This window comes from Erpetoichthys calabaricus, chromosome 2, assembly GCF_900747795.2.
Source record: "Erpetoichthys calabaricus chromosome 2, fErpCal1.3, whole genome shotgun sequence".
Classification (NCBI taxonomy): Eukaryota; Metazoa; Chordata; class Cladistia; order Polypteriformes; family Polypteridae; genus Erpetoichthys; species Erpetoichthys calabaricus.
This window is the reverse complement of record NC_041395.2, coordinates 164,102,805-164,123,109: the sequence shown is the minus strand read 5'-3', so window position 1 is coordinate 164,123,109 and position 20,305 is coordinate 164,102,805. Positions and strand designations below refer to the sequence as shown.

The 20,305-nt window shown below is 35.7% G+C and overlaps 1 protein-coding gene across 1 annotated transcript in view; it reads right to left on the bottom strand.

Moving 5' to 3' along the window:
- Positions 1-2,394: 2,394 nt before the first annotated feature.
- prkci (protein kinase C, iota) overlaps positions 2,395-20,305 on the bottom strand; it is a 77,453-nt gene continuing 59,542 nt past the window's right edge. The window contains exons 13-18 of the mRNA XM_028794727.2: positions 14,631-14,718; positions 14,294-14,419; positions 11,976-12,055; positions 10,220-10,309; positions 8,431-8,546; positions 2,395-4,940 (exon numbers count right to left, since the gene is read on the bottom strand). Of these exons, the coding sequence (XP_028650560.1) occupies positions 4,853-4,940; positions 8,431-8,546; positions 10,220-10,309; positions 11,976-12,055; positions 14,294-14,419; positions 14,631-14,718 (588 nt within the window). The 3' untranslated portion in view covers positions 2,395-4,852. The remainder of the gene's footprint in view (positions 4,941-8,430; positions 8,547-10,219; positions 10,310-11,975; positions 12,056-14,293; positions 14,420-14,630; positions 14,719-20,305) is intronic.

Genomic DNA, 20,305 nt, shown 5'->3' with positions numbered 1-20,305 from the left:
AATAATCTTCTCAGCAGTCGTAGAACCAGTAAGAGCTACTGATTCTTACCAATCTGCTAACAAATGTGGGTTTTTTTTACCCCCAACGATGGCATTTTTCACTTAGGTTTTAGTCTATATTTTCATTTTTAATAACAAGAATGTTTGTGCTCAACAGTCTATGGCACAATGACCATAAACTTTAACCTTGCATACAATTACAGAAAAAGCAGATACCAAATGACTGTCTATGGCTCATGCCTCCTTAACCTGCCTGGTTGTGAATGTTTAGTTTTGACATTTGGAGAGAAAGCATACCTTCATTTCAAATAGTTGACCACAGCTGTTTTTTTTAGACTGCTAAATGAAGATAGAAACATCTGGCTGGATCAAATAAGGTTTGCTTCATGTGCTCAGTAGTTGCCATTTGCTTTCTTAGTCCGGGGAAGAAAGTTGACTAAATATGCTGTAGTGACTCAGAATGTGCATCAATCTGTGAATTTCTCTAGCTTGCTTTGTTTGTACTCTGCCACTGGAGACATGGTTGGCTTATAAGGTCATTCCTGTCATGTGTTCAACTACAGTGAAATTCTTACTTGAATGTGCTAATCAACATGGAACACGTCACTAATCTCCAGTGCCATAATTAATGAGTAGAATAGCCTTAGCTCAAAACTTCCGTCTTCCTTACCTGAAATATCTAAGGCCTCATAATTCCTTGTGGATCTTTTTTGAATTTTCATCAACAGTCAGGAGGATCCAGCATCTGGATTGTATCAGATAAAAACATCCAAGTTACTACTGAAGAACTGATGAATAACTTACATTATTAACACACTGAGTCATGGATAGCTCGGGGACATAGTTAGCATGCTAGCATCTACAACAGTTTCAGAGGCCAGGGTTTGAATCCAGACCTAATCATTGCCTGCCTATGGTCTGAATATTTGTCCAATGACTGTCTAGGTTAGGCTAATCAACAACTCACATTCAGCACTGTATACGTGACTGTGGGTGTTTGTGCAAGGCTTACTTAATCCAGGACAGATTCCTGTTTATTGGGGCCAAAACTACTAGTTGCAGCTACAGTCTAGCCACCCTGAAATGGATGAAGTGGCTTTAATTGATGTATTTTAAGAAGGTTGTATAGCAGAGTAGATAAGCAAGTTGTTGGCTGGGATTGGCTCCAGCAGAACGACCCCCCCCCCCAACCTGTGTTATGATATAGCGGGTTGGAAAATGACTGACTGACTGACAAACTTTTGTAAACGAGTCCATGCTGTACTCTTATTCTCTCCAATTCTCCATTACTTCTTTTTAAATATAGCTGACTTTAGTAAGGGCAATCCCTAGCAAGAATTTCACTGTCCCTCTAAAATAAAGCAAATAAATGAAACTAAGTAAATTCACCGCTCAAACCCTTACAGTGTGAGCAGTGGCAGTGTTCTCTTACTGATATACTGATAAAATGTTTTGAGCATTTTGGGACCAGGCTACTAGGAAGAGACATAATGTCATAAAACATAGTTTGATTACAACTCTTGGTTCTTACAAAAGAAAATCTTTTATCTGTAATCCCCCTGGGTGTAGTAACATGAAAACAAATCAACAAAATATTGACTGAGATTTCACCCCTTCTTCAAGTATGCACTTTCAAAACCAAACCAGTATATATTACTAGCTACATTAAAGACATTAACAGAATAAGATTAAAATATTTCATCTCTCTTACCATAGATGTACTGTCAGCAATTGTCCCACAACTACCACCAATGGTAGATGGGCCCCCATTACCTGCTGTGAAAACATCATGTGTATATTCTTGCAAATACTTTGAAGGCAACTCTCAGCATTCCTCCTAGTCTTTTCTTTGCTGTTCTTGGTGTCAACCTCTTTCCTGGCGCTTCCTGTCTCAATTACACTTAACTGAGCATCCAAAGTGAAGCTGACAAATCCCAGTACTTGGAGGGACTAAACACACATTGACACAAACATTGGTGTTTTATTATATAGTATATACTGTATAGAGACAGTACAAGATTAATTAGCATCTACTGCAAAGGAGTAGATAAATAGCTAACCTTAGGAGGCCAGAATATCACAGAAGCAGTTAAGAAACCCAATGATATCTCATGGAAAACCATTCATAGAATGCAAGAGAACAGAATGGACTCTTCAGCTTGTGTTTCATTGAAGAAAGTAAACTGCTGAAGACAGACAATTTCAAGGATTTTTAAGTGAACAGAAGAATCCTGCAGAAAACTTCAAAAACTTTCTGGAGTATGTCAATACTTTTTACAAGTATACAACCAAGAAGGCAACTAGTAATTCAGCAGTATAGATAATTTCTGCAGGTTTAGCTGCTGCTAAAATGAAACTATTATTTACAAACAATTCCAGGGAAAAGAAAAAACAAAAACATTAAATCACTTTATTAAATTTATTGACAAAGAAAGCTTATTTGTGCATCAAAGTGCAGTTGTTATGAAAATAATGTTTACAAAGGCGTCAACCACATGTCAAGGTTGCCTTATTGTTTTATTTTCGTTTCTACTGATTGACCCTCTGAACAAAATGCAATGCTGTGACATAAAATTAATGTTCATTCAGGATTCACTCCTTTCTCATTAATATTATGTATCACAATTGTCTTTGGGTGGAAACAATACACAATAAGCAGGATAAGATGTAGTGTATTCAGACATTTCCACTTTGACAGCAGTACAGTATATTAAAGTTTAAGTACCTGTTAAGTTGCAATCAACCTAAAATTAAAATATGCTAAGTAGTGTTACAGTATTTGACTCCACTTGTAAAAAAATAAGTCGTGTCTGAATGCAACAATAAAAAAGTGTAAAAAATAAAATACAGCAGTAAATAAACAAAGACTTATTTTTCTCTACTTTGTGCTCCATATTTAACGTTCATGTAAAATAAAATTATAGCTAAAATTAAGAATACATAAAATCAGTTCTCAGGAATGATTGAAAACACTTGCATATTTTGTGTGCACATATTTAGCCACAAATCTTTATATTATAAACACATATACAGTCACACATTGAGGACACATTTATTGAGAAACAAATCTTATATTACTTATTTGCATCTTATTCTAAAGCACAAACCTCAATATGAAGAGTAAATCTTATGGGCATTTTTATAGTGAACAGGAAGACATTGTGAGCAAAAGAAGTCAAAGAATGAAGCCCAGCATCCCAGCTGCCTTTTGCCTCATACAGTTCTGTTCTTTTGTATCTGCAGATAATGATGCCACTTAAGGCTTCCAGTAATAAATACAAAACAAATAAAAGCAACTAATATTATTGGGCAAATTTTATGTTAAAGTGGCAATGCTCTCCTACCGACACACCACCTGATGCCATCTGAGCTTCTTGTGCGCAATGACCTTATATGGGGCACAGACCATTAGGAGGGCATATCTAGTAAAACAGTAGGTGTGACTGAACCTTTTCATTCAGCATGTATACAGTATAGTCTTTTTTTGACAATAATCCACGCATGACGCCTAAATCGTTAATGCATCACACCTTCCTTTACTCTATAAGAACACTGTAAAATTAAGAATTTAATGTTTACATCTGATCTGCTGTCTGTGTGCATCTGCCCAAGTAATATAATATTTGAAAAGGAAAAAATTTACACCTGATACTTCCGATACTCTACTTATAGTTTTCCAAGTAGGCAACTGATTAAAAGCCAGGAAAATAAAAATATATCAGCAAAATTTAAAACATGTTGACTCTTAGGTTTGAGATATCAGAGAAATGTTTGATATATTATCAGTTAATATTTTAAAATTGTGATTCATTTTCTCAAAATTAATTTGGTGTGGTGTGCAAGAGACCATCCAATAAAAAAGTATTCTGAATATGTTAATGCGAATAAAATTATAGTGATTACTAGCGCAGGGAATTAGATGGCAATCCTGTTTTTTTTTTCCTCAAGAAGAACAGTACTTCTGACTGCACTGGTCAATTCCTTTGATGGTATATTTGGGTAGGTGTTACCTGTACATTTTCATAGTGTGTATACTTGTGAATGTGAATATTTTTAATGGATTAATTATTAATAAAAACAGTCTGCAATATACTGTATGTGTAGTCTGTTGCAAAAAGAAATTCACCTTCATATCATTTTATATAACAAACCTTAATGGTAAATCTCAAACCAATGTGCAACATTTAAAGCATCAATCACATCCATTGCCTTATCAAGTTTTTGCAAAAAGCCTCACAATTAATAACTTGTCCAACTTTAAAATAATTTTAATGAATCAAAAGGAGGAGTAGTGTACCTTGTGATCTAAGGTAGAGAATATATTTGAAATGATGGTACCTGCATCAAAGCATTGGTCTCATGGCACAAACTGCAGAAATGTTGTGTATGCTTCACTCATCACTGGTCTTGAAAGTCACAGCACACTTCTTCATGTACCTGCACTCTGATTTCCTTGCATATTTGCATCATTTCTCTAGAACTTAGTACAACCTCTCTATCCATAAAAACAATACAAGGATTTTAACTAAGAGTGACCTTAGTAAACAGCAGCTTAGTATTTGATTTCTACAGGCTACTGCATGGAATGGAATGCTGACCACAGCACATATGTAATGCAAAACTAGATCAAAGCTATTTTACCAGTAAAAAATGAGGGCGAAACAAACAACAGATACAAATTGCGTAAGGAAACCTTTGAGGAACTATGCTGCATTTTGCCAGAGTTCTTCCAAATGTTCAATTGTTGAAAGAAAATGTTTTTCAGACATGATATGAAGTAAGATGGTGTCACACACAGGATCTTTATCATGCAGACCTGCCGAGATAACAGCAGCAGAAATACATTTCTCTGCTAGACACATTCTTCTGCTGACATCAGGAGAGGATTGATGTATTCAAAACCTTCAAATTCTGACTGATCAATCTTTTTCACAGCGTCACTATAAAATTAAAGGCAGAATATGCATATTAGAGAAAATGTTGCAGAAACACATCACATGTTATTCTAATATACAAATTAAAAAGCACAAGACTATCCAATTGTGGCATCGTTCACACCAGTAATTATGCCAAAGTGGCAAAAAGTTCACAAAAACAGTGCATTTATTAAAAAAAAGATTAGATTATTAACACAAAAAATGCAATGAATCAAGGAAAAGGCAAAGCATTAGACCTTACTAGACATCAGCTTTCTGGTCTACAATAGGGGGTGAGGTGCTCTTTCACTTGACCCCCATAAATTACCACCCAGCATTTCTTTTCTCACCTCTCATGACCCTGGTCTCTTCACATCCCACCAGGGAGCCTTTTCATCCAGATTCAATTCTGCTTATGGCTTGAGGTGACTTTAAACTCCCTAAAAGGGTAATTACTAACCAGGCCCTATAATTATTTCCAGCATAAGGGACAGACCCTTCTTGGCATCAGAAAAACCAGGTCCAGAACTAACTTTAGCAGCTCCTTTACGTTTCTGCCACCCTAAGCCTTTATCACCTCTATCAGCAATCTAAATATAACAGCTTATTCTTAAATTTACCCTATTTTTATTTTGACAAACTATAACAATCACAGAAAAAAATAAAATTGTTAATTCTACCATATAAATAAAAAACAAAAATCAAGCTGTGTATATTCACACCCACCAAGAAATGTGTTCAATCCCAAAGCTACTTGCAAGTACAACATGGTGGCACAGAAACTCTCTAGTTTCAAATACCAGAAATGAAAGGAAAAAAAGGCACAGCAAAGACTTATTGGCCTGCACCTTTTAATTTCAACTAAAAGTCAAGAAATCAAGGGTGAAATATTTATTTAATAAAAATACAAAAATAAACAAAACTATGAACAAAATATGCATGCAAGAGTTTGCAAATTAATCACAAAAAATACTTAGTGGAAAAATATAACTGAACTATTCTCAAAAATATATTAAAAAGGCACACCCCAAAGAATGAGTGCCATGTTAACTGAAGACATGATGAGATTTCACATTATTGCAAGTTGCCCTGTATATTTGACCATAAACTTGTATTTAAAACACCTGACATGAGTGTACCCTGGTAAGGTTCTTGTCTTGACCCAGATGCTGTTGGGATAGGATTTATTGGGTCCTAAACTGGATGGATGAATTTTGACCCATTGGTTTACACACAAAATAACAGTGGGTGTAAATAATAGGGAGATGTATCAAAGATCATACATTCATTTTTTAATCCTAAGCATGAAGAAAGAAATATTCTTAAACTAAACACACTATCCTAATAAATGGTAGCAGCATTAAAAACAGCATCCAAAAGAATCACATTTTATTTTCCTGTGATTTATTTCACTGTACTTATTTATTTATTTTTTTAACTATTTCACACATTAAACAAAACAATTTTTTTAAACAGTCTCCTTCATTAAAACTAAATATATGTCAAGATGTGATAAAAGAGGAAACCACTGGATGGAAAACACTGCAGACATTTATGGGACTTTGAAAAAGGGCAGGAATACTGCTACAGCTAGAAATCCTGGCATATGAAAGGGAATGCCACTGGCAGCTGACAAGGAAATGCCACTGGCAGCTGACAAAAATTCTCTCCTTTAGTGGAAAACATTAGGTCACACGAATTAGACGCAATTTTGACAACTCACAAAGGACTAAATGAGCTTCCCAGGAAATCATGAATAATCTGGAAGTAAAACAAATGTCTATAAAGCCTAAAATACACCTACAGCTAAAATGGTGTATAGATACGAATAACAAGGACTTGAAAACAAATTTTAAAAATTGTGCCTGCACTTTCTATTCAGTGCTCTTTAATAACTGCAATACTATTTATTACTGTACTATTTCAATATACTGTGGAATGTGCTGTAAGAATTTCAGAGCCTCTACTGCAAAATTTTATATCTATCATGCCACACCGTAACAGGTAAGAAATCATTCTGCAGCTAAATAGTGTGACAAAAACATAAATAAGTACTCTGATAAAGCTGTCAATTTGGTTCTTTCAAGGCACCAATTAATTCTTGAAACTTATTTTGCACAAACTGAAAAAAATTTTCAGAAGTACATGGATGGTGATGGCTGACAACCCACCTCACCAATAGCACAAATTATGTACTGCAAGGCAAACTCCCTACATCACTCTTAGTGACATTATTGGATATTCCTAACGTCTAGTACCAATTACCAGTCATTTTGAGCATCACAGCAGCTACACACTAGAAATGAACCACTGGTTTGTTTCTGTAATTCCAACACTCTCTTGTAGCTCTTCTTCATTAGTGCATTCTGGCTCATATGGATAAGGTCTGAGAGACTCAAAGATTCATCTCCATTACTTTCACATTTGGATATAGTGGTAGAACAGCTTGTAGGCTATTAAAGTGCAACACCAGCTAACAGTAACTATGGTCCTGGGTTGATTTATTCATGAGCAGAAGGAAATAGGTGATAAGGAAATTTGGACTTCTTTCAATAACAACACAATGTCATAAAAATGAAAGTTATTATTGTAAAAATAAAAAACATATATTGAAAGTCATGCCATGATTTACTACATAGAGACATTCATTTCTCTGAGGTGTACATATTCTGCAATTGTTAGGCCTTCTGTCATAATTATAAAACATGAAAATAACTTCCAAAATCACAAAACATATTTATACAATAATGTAACTGAAGCCGGAATATTGGAATCTCAATTTTTACCTAGTAGCTTTGATGATATCAAAGGACCTGGAAATATGCAGCTCTTCTTTTGCTTTTAATGTCATTTTACCTTTCATCTTGGAAAATGCTTATCTATATATTGATTTATGCATTCTATTTCAAAAACTAACTCTTAAGATAAACAATATTTCAGGCATGATTAAAAAATAAAATCAAGTATGCATAACAAGTATAATATGGAACTTCCCGAACAACTACAGACACTCATTAGTGTTACTTAACTGTTACAGGAAACAACGTGTGAAAAGTAAGCTAAACTTAATTTCATCAAACTTTTTAATAGACCTTGGCTATCAAACCTGTAAACTAACTTACTGAATTAATGGAAATGAATAACTGTACTGCAATATTACTTTTTAATAAAGTAATATTTTCTTCCTTTTATTTTTTTTTTTCAAAAAATCAAAGAAAATCCCCAAAGCATTGTGCATTATTAAGTAAGATATTTTGCTGCAAAGTGAAATTATGGTCTTTTCTGCACTTCCCTGTACCTTCCTGTCACTTTTATGTAATTATTATAAGTATTTAATTACTTGCATAATGGAACTATTTTTATTTTATTTTTCCTTTCACTTGACTCACATTACTTCACACTTTGTAGCCATTATTATTTCACCAGTTTACTTTTCCTACCACAATAAGCTTTAACAAAAACAGAAAAAAATATACAAAACAACATATAAGTTAAATAAGTTGCTAACACTTACTCATCATCAGGGGTAAGTTGTATTGGTTCATTAGTAAACTGTGCATCAAAGTTATCCAATCCATACTCTCCAGAAATATTTGGCTTGAATGGAGGAACAACTTGCTTTTGCTCCAACTACAAAAAAAGAAAGATAATCAGATCTTAATTTAATTTTACACTCAGATATGATGTAGTGGGAAAAGTGAATGACAAATAAGGCACTCTGTTAAAAATCCAGCGGTACACTGAACCTCTTTAGTGTCGCTGAGACTACATCCACACTATTATATTACATTTAAAAACTGCGTTTTTACACACACAAAAAAAAAGATCTATATCCACACTAGTATTTTCAAATTGTGCACGAAAGTATTTTCATCCCTATTAAAACAACGGAAAATGTATGACTTAATCATCTGCCTACACAGGGAATGTGTGCAGCACAGACATCCTTAACTGGGCATATTTTTGCACAATTTTAAATTCAATTTGAAGTCACTACCTGATTTTCTGAAATGACTTGAATTACAACTTCAGTGGCCATCATTTCACATGCAGTATGTGGCTGACTATAATGATCGAATCCAACATACAATTAGGCTGTTGCAAGCTCAGAAGCAGCCGTCTGTAGTGTGAGCAGTCTCATAAGCCGATTTTCTGATGTCATCATCAAATTTCCTAAAATTCATTGCACAGCAACTGCAGTGAGCATGCATCGTACCTGTATAGTTGGGGCACCCCCGTCGCGGCATGTCAATTGAACCAAAAATGATTGTTCAGTTTGAACACATATATAACTGCCGAATATACAGTACAGTGGAACTAGTTGCTGGACCATGATTTCTTAAAATCTCACAAAACTCAATTTAGATATATTCAGGTAAACAACACAAAAAGTGGCATTAAAGCAACTCTCTTATGCCCACTATGTCGTAATACGTGTTTCATTGTACAATGTGAGGATGCAAATTTACATCCCAGGCAATCAGTGGGTATAGGTCATGGCACATACTGTATGTAACTAGACTCTCTCTACATGGCTGACACTCCTGTTGCAAGCTGTTCCCACTGGAAACCCCTACTGTAACCCACCACCAGAATGTGAATTTCAGTCCTCACCCTAGACAGTCAGTGGAAAGTAACCATTTTAGTCACCGCAGACAAAGAAGAAGTCTGACGACTGAGGTGACTAATCAGGCTTTTGACTGCAAGGATATCTTTTGTCTGCAGTAGGCTACACATTATAGTTATAATGGAATGAAAAGATCATAACAGGGGGAAAAAACATTTAATGGGGTTGTGTTAAAAACCTTTTAAAAATGATTTTTCTTTGTTCATTACTTACATATGTGCATTTTTTGATATAGGCAGTAAAGTACCCATTCATACATGGTGGTTTATTTCTGATGGACTCATCAATTCTTAATCCTAAACTGTTCAAAATTCATAACAAGAGATTTGGGAGCAAAGCCTTAATCCTCAACGGGATATTTGGTTTAAAGCAGAGGTAAAGGTGACATGAATATTATAAAGAGACAACAGAAAGCAAGCATCAATCATCTGCAAAATGCCCGAACTTACTCAAAAAAAAAAGCTTGTAACAGAATTTATCTTCCCATTTATTCAAAGAAATGAGATAATTGCCCAGTTGAGTACACCTGTCAGCACAAGTTGTTATATTTTATTTTTCCCCGTTTGGTCTTAAGCTGGCTATAATGAAAGGCTGCGTCTTCACTTTTTTCAGCCCTGTTGCAACTTTTATCAATATAAAATAGGTTTACTGAATCATGTTCTGCAGAAATACTTACAAGGTCCCAGTCTACATTTCGGAAGAATGCATGACCCATGATGTCAGCAAAACCAGTCTGAGGATGACAACCTAGACGTTCTTTAGGATCCTTCACATAAAAAAGAAGAAATTTCCATTAAGTTAACTTTTTATAGCTTTAACTATCAAATTTACATTTAGTTGCTTTTATTCAAAGTGACTTACAAAAGAGGTAAACATAATCAAGTAGCATTAGACTAGGGCCTGCTTGCTCAACAAGTGTAGTAGGACAGGTAACAAAAAGTTGGTTGAAGTGAAAAAGACAAATATACAATCATGGATTACAAATCAATAAAGCAATTAAACTTTGTTTAACAACAAATTAACCATTAATGATTAACTTATTAATGATAACTTCCTTGTAAACTTCTCAAGTAATCATGTCACACATTTAACTACTATTTAAAGCTCACACTACGACCTTATTGTACATCATTTAGTTTCACGGGAAGGGTAATTTGTATTTTATAATTTATATTGCAGTTTATTACACGGCTATGTCATATTCTGGGCTGCACTGTACACATCTGAAGAAGCATCTTTTATTTATGTATTTTTTTAACATAACTTTAATTAAAAGCAAATAACAAGCAAAGAAGAAGAATCTTTAAGTTGAATTATTTACAGGTATGCCATTCAAACGGTGTTCATATACACTATGGTACAAAGTAGAAACATGTATTTAGTGAAATATTTTTATATCTCTCTATTATAAAAGGAAATCCTGGGACGAGATAATTTCAGGTCCCACGAGACAAGACTTCTTGCCAAGAAATTTTGACAAGTTCTGCTCTCCTCTCAAAAATTTACAACCACGCCCACAGTCCAATCACTTATCATTCATATGAATGCTATTTATTGTCAGACACAGTTCCTGCGCTCTCAGCTCCAAGCGGGGTCGGAAATAAAAGACAGAGTAGAAGACAAAGTAGAACATCATAAAGAGGTTCAAAAACATTGGTGCAATACACATGCAGAGCAGGTTAGAGATTATGAAAGTACTAAAATTTGAAAGTCTCAAAAAACTGATAGTAAAGATCACATTAGCGCTAACAAATGGAAATTATTACTTGGTGAAATAACAGAACAGCAAAAAGAGATAGAATATATGGAAATAGGTGATATGACAGAAGTATGTGGACTTGTAGATACTGTAGTCTAATTTGTGTTGTCATCAGGGAAAAGTAGTGTTTCTTCCCAAAGAAAAGGACTATCTGCGAGAATTAAAAGATTTGTTGTTTGGTGAAAGTGAAATCCACATACGCGAGTGGCAGAGATGTAAAGTGGCTGGCTCGTAGTGCAAGCCGGGGGGTTGGCGAGCGAAGCCCCCTAGTATTATTTAATGTTTTAAAAACCTAATGGCAGACATTAAATTATTTTAAGAGTGACACTGGGGGACTAGTTTAGTAATAAATCTAAAGAATATTGTATAACAAACTTTAAAAAATGTTTATTGGTAAAACATACATAAAAATGTGATTTGATGGTGTTAACCTAGAAAATAAAAATCGATCTACTTAGCTCATAAAAGGTTAATTTTAAAGCAGGAAAAAGTTCTAGATTGTTTGATGTACACAACAGTTTGTTTAAACAAATAAAGAAATGCAAATCATGAAATGTTTTAATTAAAAAAATTCCTACATATGGAACTATCAATAATAAAATTATGCATATATTTGCAACTTTCTCGTCCAATAGTTGTTCTAAGTTCAAACAAGACAAAAAGAAAATGTTACCTTGTTTAGAAATCCTTTTAAAACACTAGCAGCTTTCACAGACAAAGATCGTGGGATTCGTATTTGTTTTTCCAAGATCACTGAAAAAACACAATATGTGAGAGAATGAATAACTGGTAAAACAATTATGAATATTTAAAATAAAAAAAACAATGCTATCTATTCAGTACATGATGAAAACTCAAATGAAGTATTTTAAAAACTGAAATCCTAAATGCCTTGACCAATTTACGAATTCTCATTCAGTGTTTCTTAAGTAAATATGCTCACAGGTAGATCCTAAGCCTGAACTGTTCAAAAGTTTCAATTTGATATCATAGTTACAACTGGAAAGCCATTTGGCTCTTTATAGTAGTTTTCTGTTTGTGCATTAGAGCTGTTTGCAAATCTAAACATTAAAACTTCTGTCATAAAGCTGCTTTAGTTCAGAAGATACTTGTGTATAAATAGTGTGCAGCAGGGCAGAGCAGGTCACTAACTCAACACACCTTGTAGTGCTGCTTATTAAAAAAAAAAAAAAAAAAATCTCCATAACCAATGTTAACACAAACCACAAGAATTTTTGAACATATTTTTAAATTAAGCTTTGTTTCCTCATTTACAAAGCACTCTTCATTAATGACACTTAAATAAAATACACAATTACGTTGTACAAGGAGCCAAAAGTAATTGCCTTCATCAGTCTTTTTACTTTAAAACATAGCAACTACTCCTCAGTTTGTGCTTAGAAATATAGTTGGGAACACTTTAATTATCCATTATAAAGAACCATTAACAGTATGCATATTGTACAGACACTCTCTTAACAGCACGTTTAGCCATAGGCTCATTCCACCACAGTGTGCTAAGAAATGCCAATGGGGGCCTTTTATGCCCGCTGCTACCAGGCAATTCAATGCTTCCACCTGGTATACTTAAGTTTATTTTATATTGGGTGTGGATTGAATTCTGTTTTGTTAAGTATGACTTGATTGTATATAATGTTAACCTTTCTTCATTGTGTAGACCTGATCGCATGGAATGTTATTTTTTTGAATAAAATTTATAAAAAGTTTTTCAAATTTTTATTTATTGATTGATTGGATGTATTATTTGTCCTGTGAGTCTGTATTCTTGTTTTTTATGTTTCTTCTGCTATATGAATTTCATTTTTCACATGGGATTAATAAAATGTATGAAATCTAATCTAATAAAACATATTACAAGCTTTTTTTAACATGGCAATGATATGTTATTTTTAATGTCATACTTAAAAAAATGTTAAAAGTCTGTTAAATGATTTACAATAGATATGTAAACTAAACTGTGACCATAGAACTTTTTTGGAAGAGTAAAGGATGTGCAGCATACAACTCTATTATAAACATTCTAAAATAAATACTGTACAGTAGGAAAATGACTGCATTTTATTAACAATGTAACAACTTCGATATCAGTACTCATGGACCTTTTAAGCAATTTCCAGGACACTTTTTCTCTTGTGTCTTTGTAAATGTGAAGGAGTGAATCCCCATAAGTTTGCAAGATATTTAATTCATTAATTTATCAAGCTCTATTTCAGTATCAGATTAAGAATTTGCTACAGGCTGCTGAAATGAAAACATATTGAAGAATGCTTTTTTAAAAAAACCAGAACAAAACAAAAATAAAATAACTGCTTTCTTTACATATAATTCCTACAAACTCACCAATAAGCTTTTGTTTGGAATGTTGTACCAACTATCTTCTTGACTGAACTTAGTTTTACTTATTGGAATTTGAACTACAGGATGGGCCAAAAGTAAGTATGCAGTATTTATTCATTATTTCTGTTTATTTTACAAGTATTAAATAGGTAAACAGCACTGATCGGGTCATGTTTAGTCTCTCAGGTGCTCAAAATGTCGTCCCATCAACATTGCAACATTCTTAGAACCTGTCCCTGACACCATGACACTTAGTAAAACACAAATTTCAGTTATCATCAATGCCCATAAATACTTTCTAGATGAACGCCTTCAATTTGTCTATTGTGTAGAGCTTCCTCTCAAAAGCCTTTTCCTTTACTACAGCCCAAAAAAAAAAACAAAAAAAAAAAAAACAACAAAAGTTTATAGTTAAGTATGACTAAACATAATATATAAGCTGAATACAACATATTGAAAAAAAAATCACTATTAAGTAATAACACTTTCAGGTTTTGTTTTCCTCATTACATAATAAAGCAAAAATCAATCAAAAATAACTAAGCAGGAAAAGGACTTAATAGTATTATTATTACTGGCAAGCTTTTTCAAATTACTTTTCAGTAAAAGCAGGAGCCTTAAATAGACACATACCCTGAAAGAGATAGTCCTCAGTGTTCTGATCAGGATTGTCTGAACTACCAACAATATCAAAAGGAGATCGTCCAGCCATCATCTCAAACATTAGTACTCCTAGTGCCCACCAGTCCACACTGAAACCTTTCCAAAAAAGCAAAATCACTCATGGATAACAATAATTTAAACAAATAAGTTTTTAAAACAGTGACAAAATTACATACTTGCATATTTCTTCATACACCCATACTTAATTTACAGAAAAAGGTCTCACTTGACAGACAATTATATTTATATATTGTGGATATGTGTGAATAAAGAAATGTTTACACATTTTTCACATTTATATATTTACCATAATCTTCCCCTCGTAAAATTTCTGGAGCTATATAGTTAGGAGTACCACAGAAGGTGCTAGTTGTATCGCCAGGTCGTAGGCCTTCCTACAAGATAAAAAAAACACTTGTATCTGTTGACTGTTTTCCCCTTATCGAGTATGTTACATATAAAAGAAAGAGGTTTTAGTCTTAAATAGAAATTCGCAATTAGTATACATACATAAAAAACTTCTATTACAAAGCTAATTTTGTGGTTGACTTTATTAAAATGATAATGTTTATTGCAAATATAAATAATACATAAATCTCAAGACATTAATTTGGAAAGGAAATCCTAATTAATAATCCTATAAAACTTACTAAAATGTAATCCCGAAGTTCATGTGCACGCTACATAAAAATTATATCAATCTTTATAAGTGTTTCTGGAAATTGTGGGGTGGTTGTTGGGAAGGAAAGTATTTACCTAAAGCCTTGGCACCTGAAAATAAACCAGGAGTGTCTAACCCAATTTTATTGAAGGACAAAAATAACACTTTATATACTTGACATAAGCAAGAATGTATAAACAAACAGCTCCCACCAGATTTTCTTATAAACAAGACATACAGGTACCTCTCTGTTCATCACAATCATATACTCTACCTCATATTTGTCTCTATCAGTTTTTCTTTTCTTGGTGATTGCAGCAGGTTAGGAAAGATGCAAGTGGCCATTGAAGCAAAATCAGTGCTGAGTGGAAAAAGTGACATAAGCTCCAGGGCCGACTTTAGTATTTTTGCTGCCATAGACGAAGCTGTAAATACAGTGCATCCGGAAAGTATTCACAGCGCATCACTTTTTCCACATTTTGTTATGTTAAAGCCTTATTCCAAAATGGATTAAATTAATTTTTTTCCTCAGAATTCTACACACAACACCCCATAATGACAACGTGAAAAAAACTTTACTTGAGATTTTTGCAAATTTATTAAAAATAATGTATATGTACATAAGTATTCACAGCCTTTGCCATGAAGCTCAAAATTGAGCTCAGGTGCATCCTGTTTCCCCTGATCATCCTTGAGATGTTTCTGCAGCTTAATTGGAGTCCACCTGTGGTAAATTCAGTTGATTGGACATGATTTGGAAAGGCACACACCTGTCTATATAAGGTCCCACAGTTGACAGTTCATGTCAGAGCACAAACCAAGCATGAAGTCAAAGGAATTGTCTGTAGACCTCCGAGTCAGGATTGTCTCGAGGCACAAATCTGCGGAAGGTTACAGAAACATTTCTGCTGCGTTGAAGGTCCCAATGAGCACAGTGGCCTCCATCATCCGTAAGTGGAAGAAGTTCGAAACCACCAGGACTCTTCCTAGAGCCGGCCGGCCATCTAAACTGAGCGATCGGGGGAGAAGGGCCTTAGTCAGGGAGGTGACCAAGAACCTGATGGTCACTCTGTCAGAGCTCCAGAGGTCGTCTGTGGAGAGAGGAGAACCTTCCAGAAGCACAACCATCTCTGCAGCAATCCACCAATCAGGCCTGTATGGTAGAGTGGCCAGAAGGAAGCCGCTCCTTAGTAAAAGGCACATGGCAGCCCGCCTGGAGTTTGCCAAAAGGCACCTGAAGGAATCTCAGACCATGAGAAAGAAAATTCTCTGGTCTGATGAGACAAAGATTGAACTCTTTGGTGTGAATGCCTGGCGTCACGTTTGGAGGAAACCGGGCACTGCTCATCATGGGATGTTTTTTAGCGTCAGGGACTGGGAGACTAGTCAGGATAAAGGGAAAGATGACTGCAGCAATGTACAGAGACATCCTGGATGAAAACCTGCTCCAGAGCACTCTTGACCTCAGACTGGGGCGACAGTTCATCTTTCAGCAGGACAGCGACCCTAAGCACACAGCCAAGATATCAAAGGAGTGGCTTCAGGACAACTCTGTGAAATGTCCTTGAGTGGCCCAGCCAGAGCCCAGACTTGAATCCGATTGAACATCATTGTTTGGAGAGATCTTAAAATGGCTGTGCACCAATGCTTCCCATCCAACCTGATGGAGCTTGAGAGGTGCTGCAAAGAGGAATGGGCACAACTGGCCAAGGATAGGTGTGCCAAACTTGTGGCATCATATTCAAAAAGACTTGAGGCTGTAATTGCTGCCAAAGGTGCATCAACAAAGTTTGGAGCAAAGGCTGTGAATACTTATGTACATATGATTTCTCAGTTTTTTTATTTTTAATAAATTTGCAAAAACCTCAAGAAAACGTTTTTCACGTTGTCATTATGGGGTGTTGTGTGTAGAATTCTGAGGGAAAAAAATGAATTTAATCCATTTTGGAATAAGGATGTAACATAACAAAATGTGGAAAAAGTGATGCACTGTGAATACTTTCCGGATGCACTGTACCTCTGTCCCATCTCTTCCCCCTTTCTAAATAAATGATGCCAAGGAAAACTAACAATTTACTGCAGATATTAAGCAAATGAACACAAATTTAACTTAGCATTTTATAAACTGAGTATATTTTATTTACAAAGTGAGTAAATACAAGTAATATGCAAATATATCAATACTGTATAACATAATATTTAGGTTAATTTATTGATGATAGTTCCATTTTAGAAACAGAACACCAGATTAAAATGTAAATAATATATTTAATTAAAAAGGCTGTGTTTAACAATCAGGGGTTTTATATAATTTTCACCTATTTCAAAAACTGTTCACATTACAACTAAGATATAATAATAATAAAAAAATAATAAGATATAATAACAACAATAACAATAATAATGACATAATATACATATATTAAATTCTCAATTCAAGAAATGCAAAGGATGTAAAGTGTATGCTGCCCAGTTCAGCGATCAGGCAGAACTCCGGCCTTGGAGCATTTTGATTCCTCATATTGTGAGGATTTATAATGAGTACATAAATGATCCAAAAACCACTCCAAACCACTTCTAAGGGCAATCTACTGTGTTTAAAAAATAAAGGAAGAAACAGAAAAATCTATGGAATCTATAGATACTGAATATATCCAAAATCTGCAACAGTCCAATAACAAAATAAGGGTGAATGAGAAGAACACAGTACTACAACAGAAATAAAACTACAAACTTGCACATGGTGAAAATAAAGAAAGAGGGACATTCAGCTAAAGAGTGTCACGGTGAAGCCTAATGCACTGCATCCTGGGATTTGGAAAACCATCTGTAAAGGGTGCCTTTGTCAGTACATAAATAAGAGCAGCAGCAGACCAGACACAGGTGAGAATTTGTTGCTAAAGCAAAGTACATTTGTTTAAACTGGCATTACTCCGTGCATCACAATTGATGGCACCTGACCACCTCATTAAATTAAGGGAACACTTAAATCACACATCGGATCTCAAGCGAAATATTCAAGTTGAATATCTTTACATTTACATTTATTTGCTTAGCAGACGCTTTTATCCGAAGTGACTTACAAAAGAGGTAAACTATCAAGTAACATTAGGCTAGGACCTGTTTGTCCAGCAAGTGTAATAGGACAAGAAGCAAAAGTTGATTGCGACAAGTGAAAATATGTAATAACTCATACATTTACAATCAATAAAGCAATTACACTTAAATAGCCAAGAATACAAATTATTGCAGTGCAAAGTTGCCAACACCATCCCCCCCCCCCAAAAATAAGACATATATTCAATAAACAGATGGGTCTTCAATTACTTCTTTAATACATTGAGGGAGTCAACAGTATGGATGGAGGTGGGCAGCCCACTTCACCAGCTCGGTGTCTGGATTGAGACTTTATGCCACGTAGATGTGGCTTCACCAGATTCTGTTCCCTGGCAGTCTTGAATGGGCAAGAAGGAGCATAGCACTTCACCAGTGCCTCCATATATTCAGGTGTTGACCCAATGACTACTCTGTAGGCAAGCATAGGGATTTCAACTTGATGAGTGCTGCTACAGGGAGCCAATCTACTGACGACCTGAAGTGAAGTGTGATATATGCCAGTCTCGGCTGGTTAAATACTAGATTGAGTGCTGCATTCTGGACCATCTGGCTTGATAGCACATGCAGATACTCCTACCAGAAGTGAGTTGCAGTAGTATAAACGTGATAAGACCAGTCATTACTCAGTAATACTGTGTAATTCATTGAGAATAAAATGATGTAACAACAGTCATTTGAAACCAAAATCACCAACCTATTGCGGGTTGGACTCAACATCACACCGAAAATCACAATTTGATATCACAGGCTGATCCAATTTGCATGAATTTCATTATGGCAACTCATAATGTGACTCAGTAGTGTCTCTGGGCATGATCCTAAAGAGACGGCGGATGGCGTCCCTCGCAGACCTGAATGAGAGCATCTGTAAGCTCCTGGACAGTCTGTAGCACTACTTGGTAGTGTTGGATGCACTGATACATAATGTCCCAAAGGTTCTCAGTTGGATGCAGGTCTGGGAAATGTGTACGCCAGTCAATGGCATCAACACCTTCGTCATCCAAGAACTGCTTACACACTCTGGCCACATGAGGTCAGGCATTCTCCTGCACCAAGAAGTACCCAGGGCCAACTGCACCAGTGTAAGGTGTGACAATGCTTCTGAGAATTTCATTGCGGCAGCCAACAGAAGTCAGCCTAGTGTTACTTAGTACATGGAGGTCTGTGCGACCCTCCAAGGACATGCCTCCTCAGACCATCACTGACCCACCACCAAACCAGTCATGCTTGATGTTGTTTTAGGCTACAAAACATTCAACACGGTATCTCAAAACTATATCAAGTCGGTTACATGTGCACAGTGTGAGCCTGCTCTCAGCTGTGAAAAGTACAGAGTGCCAGTGGCGGAACTGCCAATTGTGGTATTCCTCTGGCGAATGCCAATTGTACTACATGGTGATAGGCTGTGAGCACAGGTCCCACAGGAGGACGACGGTCCCTTAGAATCATGCACACCAGCAGCCAGCTGGATGTCATTTTGTAGGGCTCTGACAGTACTCCTTCAGTTCCTCCTCACACAAAGGAGCAGTTACCAGACCTGCTACTGGGCTGATGCCCTTCTACGGCCCTGCCCAGCTCTTCTCGTGTAAAGGCCTGTCTCCTGGTATCTCCTCCATGTTCTTGAGACTGTGCTAGGAGACATAGCAACCCTTCTAGCAGCAGCACATATGGATGTGCCATCCTGGAGAAGCTGGACTACCTGTGCAATCTCATGCTACCAGTAGTGACAAGTACAATAGCAAAACGCAAAACTAGAGTATCAGTCAAGAAGGATAAGGAGAGAGCAATTGCCTGTGGCCACCACCTGCAAAAACATTCCCTTTTTGGGTGTTGTCTTGCTGTTACCTCTCCAGTACACCAGTTGTCATTTTCATTTGCACCAAAGCAGGTGAATTTGATTCACAATTGCTAATGCTTCCTAACCAGACAGACTGATATACCTGAAAGTCTAAGGTCCAGAACATGGCCCTTGAGTTTGACACTCCCGAAACAGGCTATACAGTCATGCACTGACTTATGCCACCATTTGGGACTGGTCATTTGACCATATGTTGGGCACAAAGTGTAGAGGTCATGCAACTGAAGGTTTGGTGTGGGTCACTGGTACACATACTTGTGAAGCATGTAATCTAGAATTTGCAATATTTATTTCCAGGACAGATTTTTTTCCTTTCCCAAAAGAGCATCCCAATCTGACAAACATT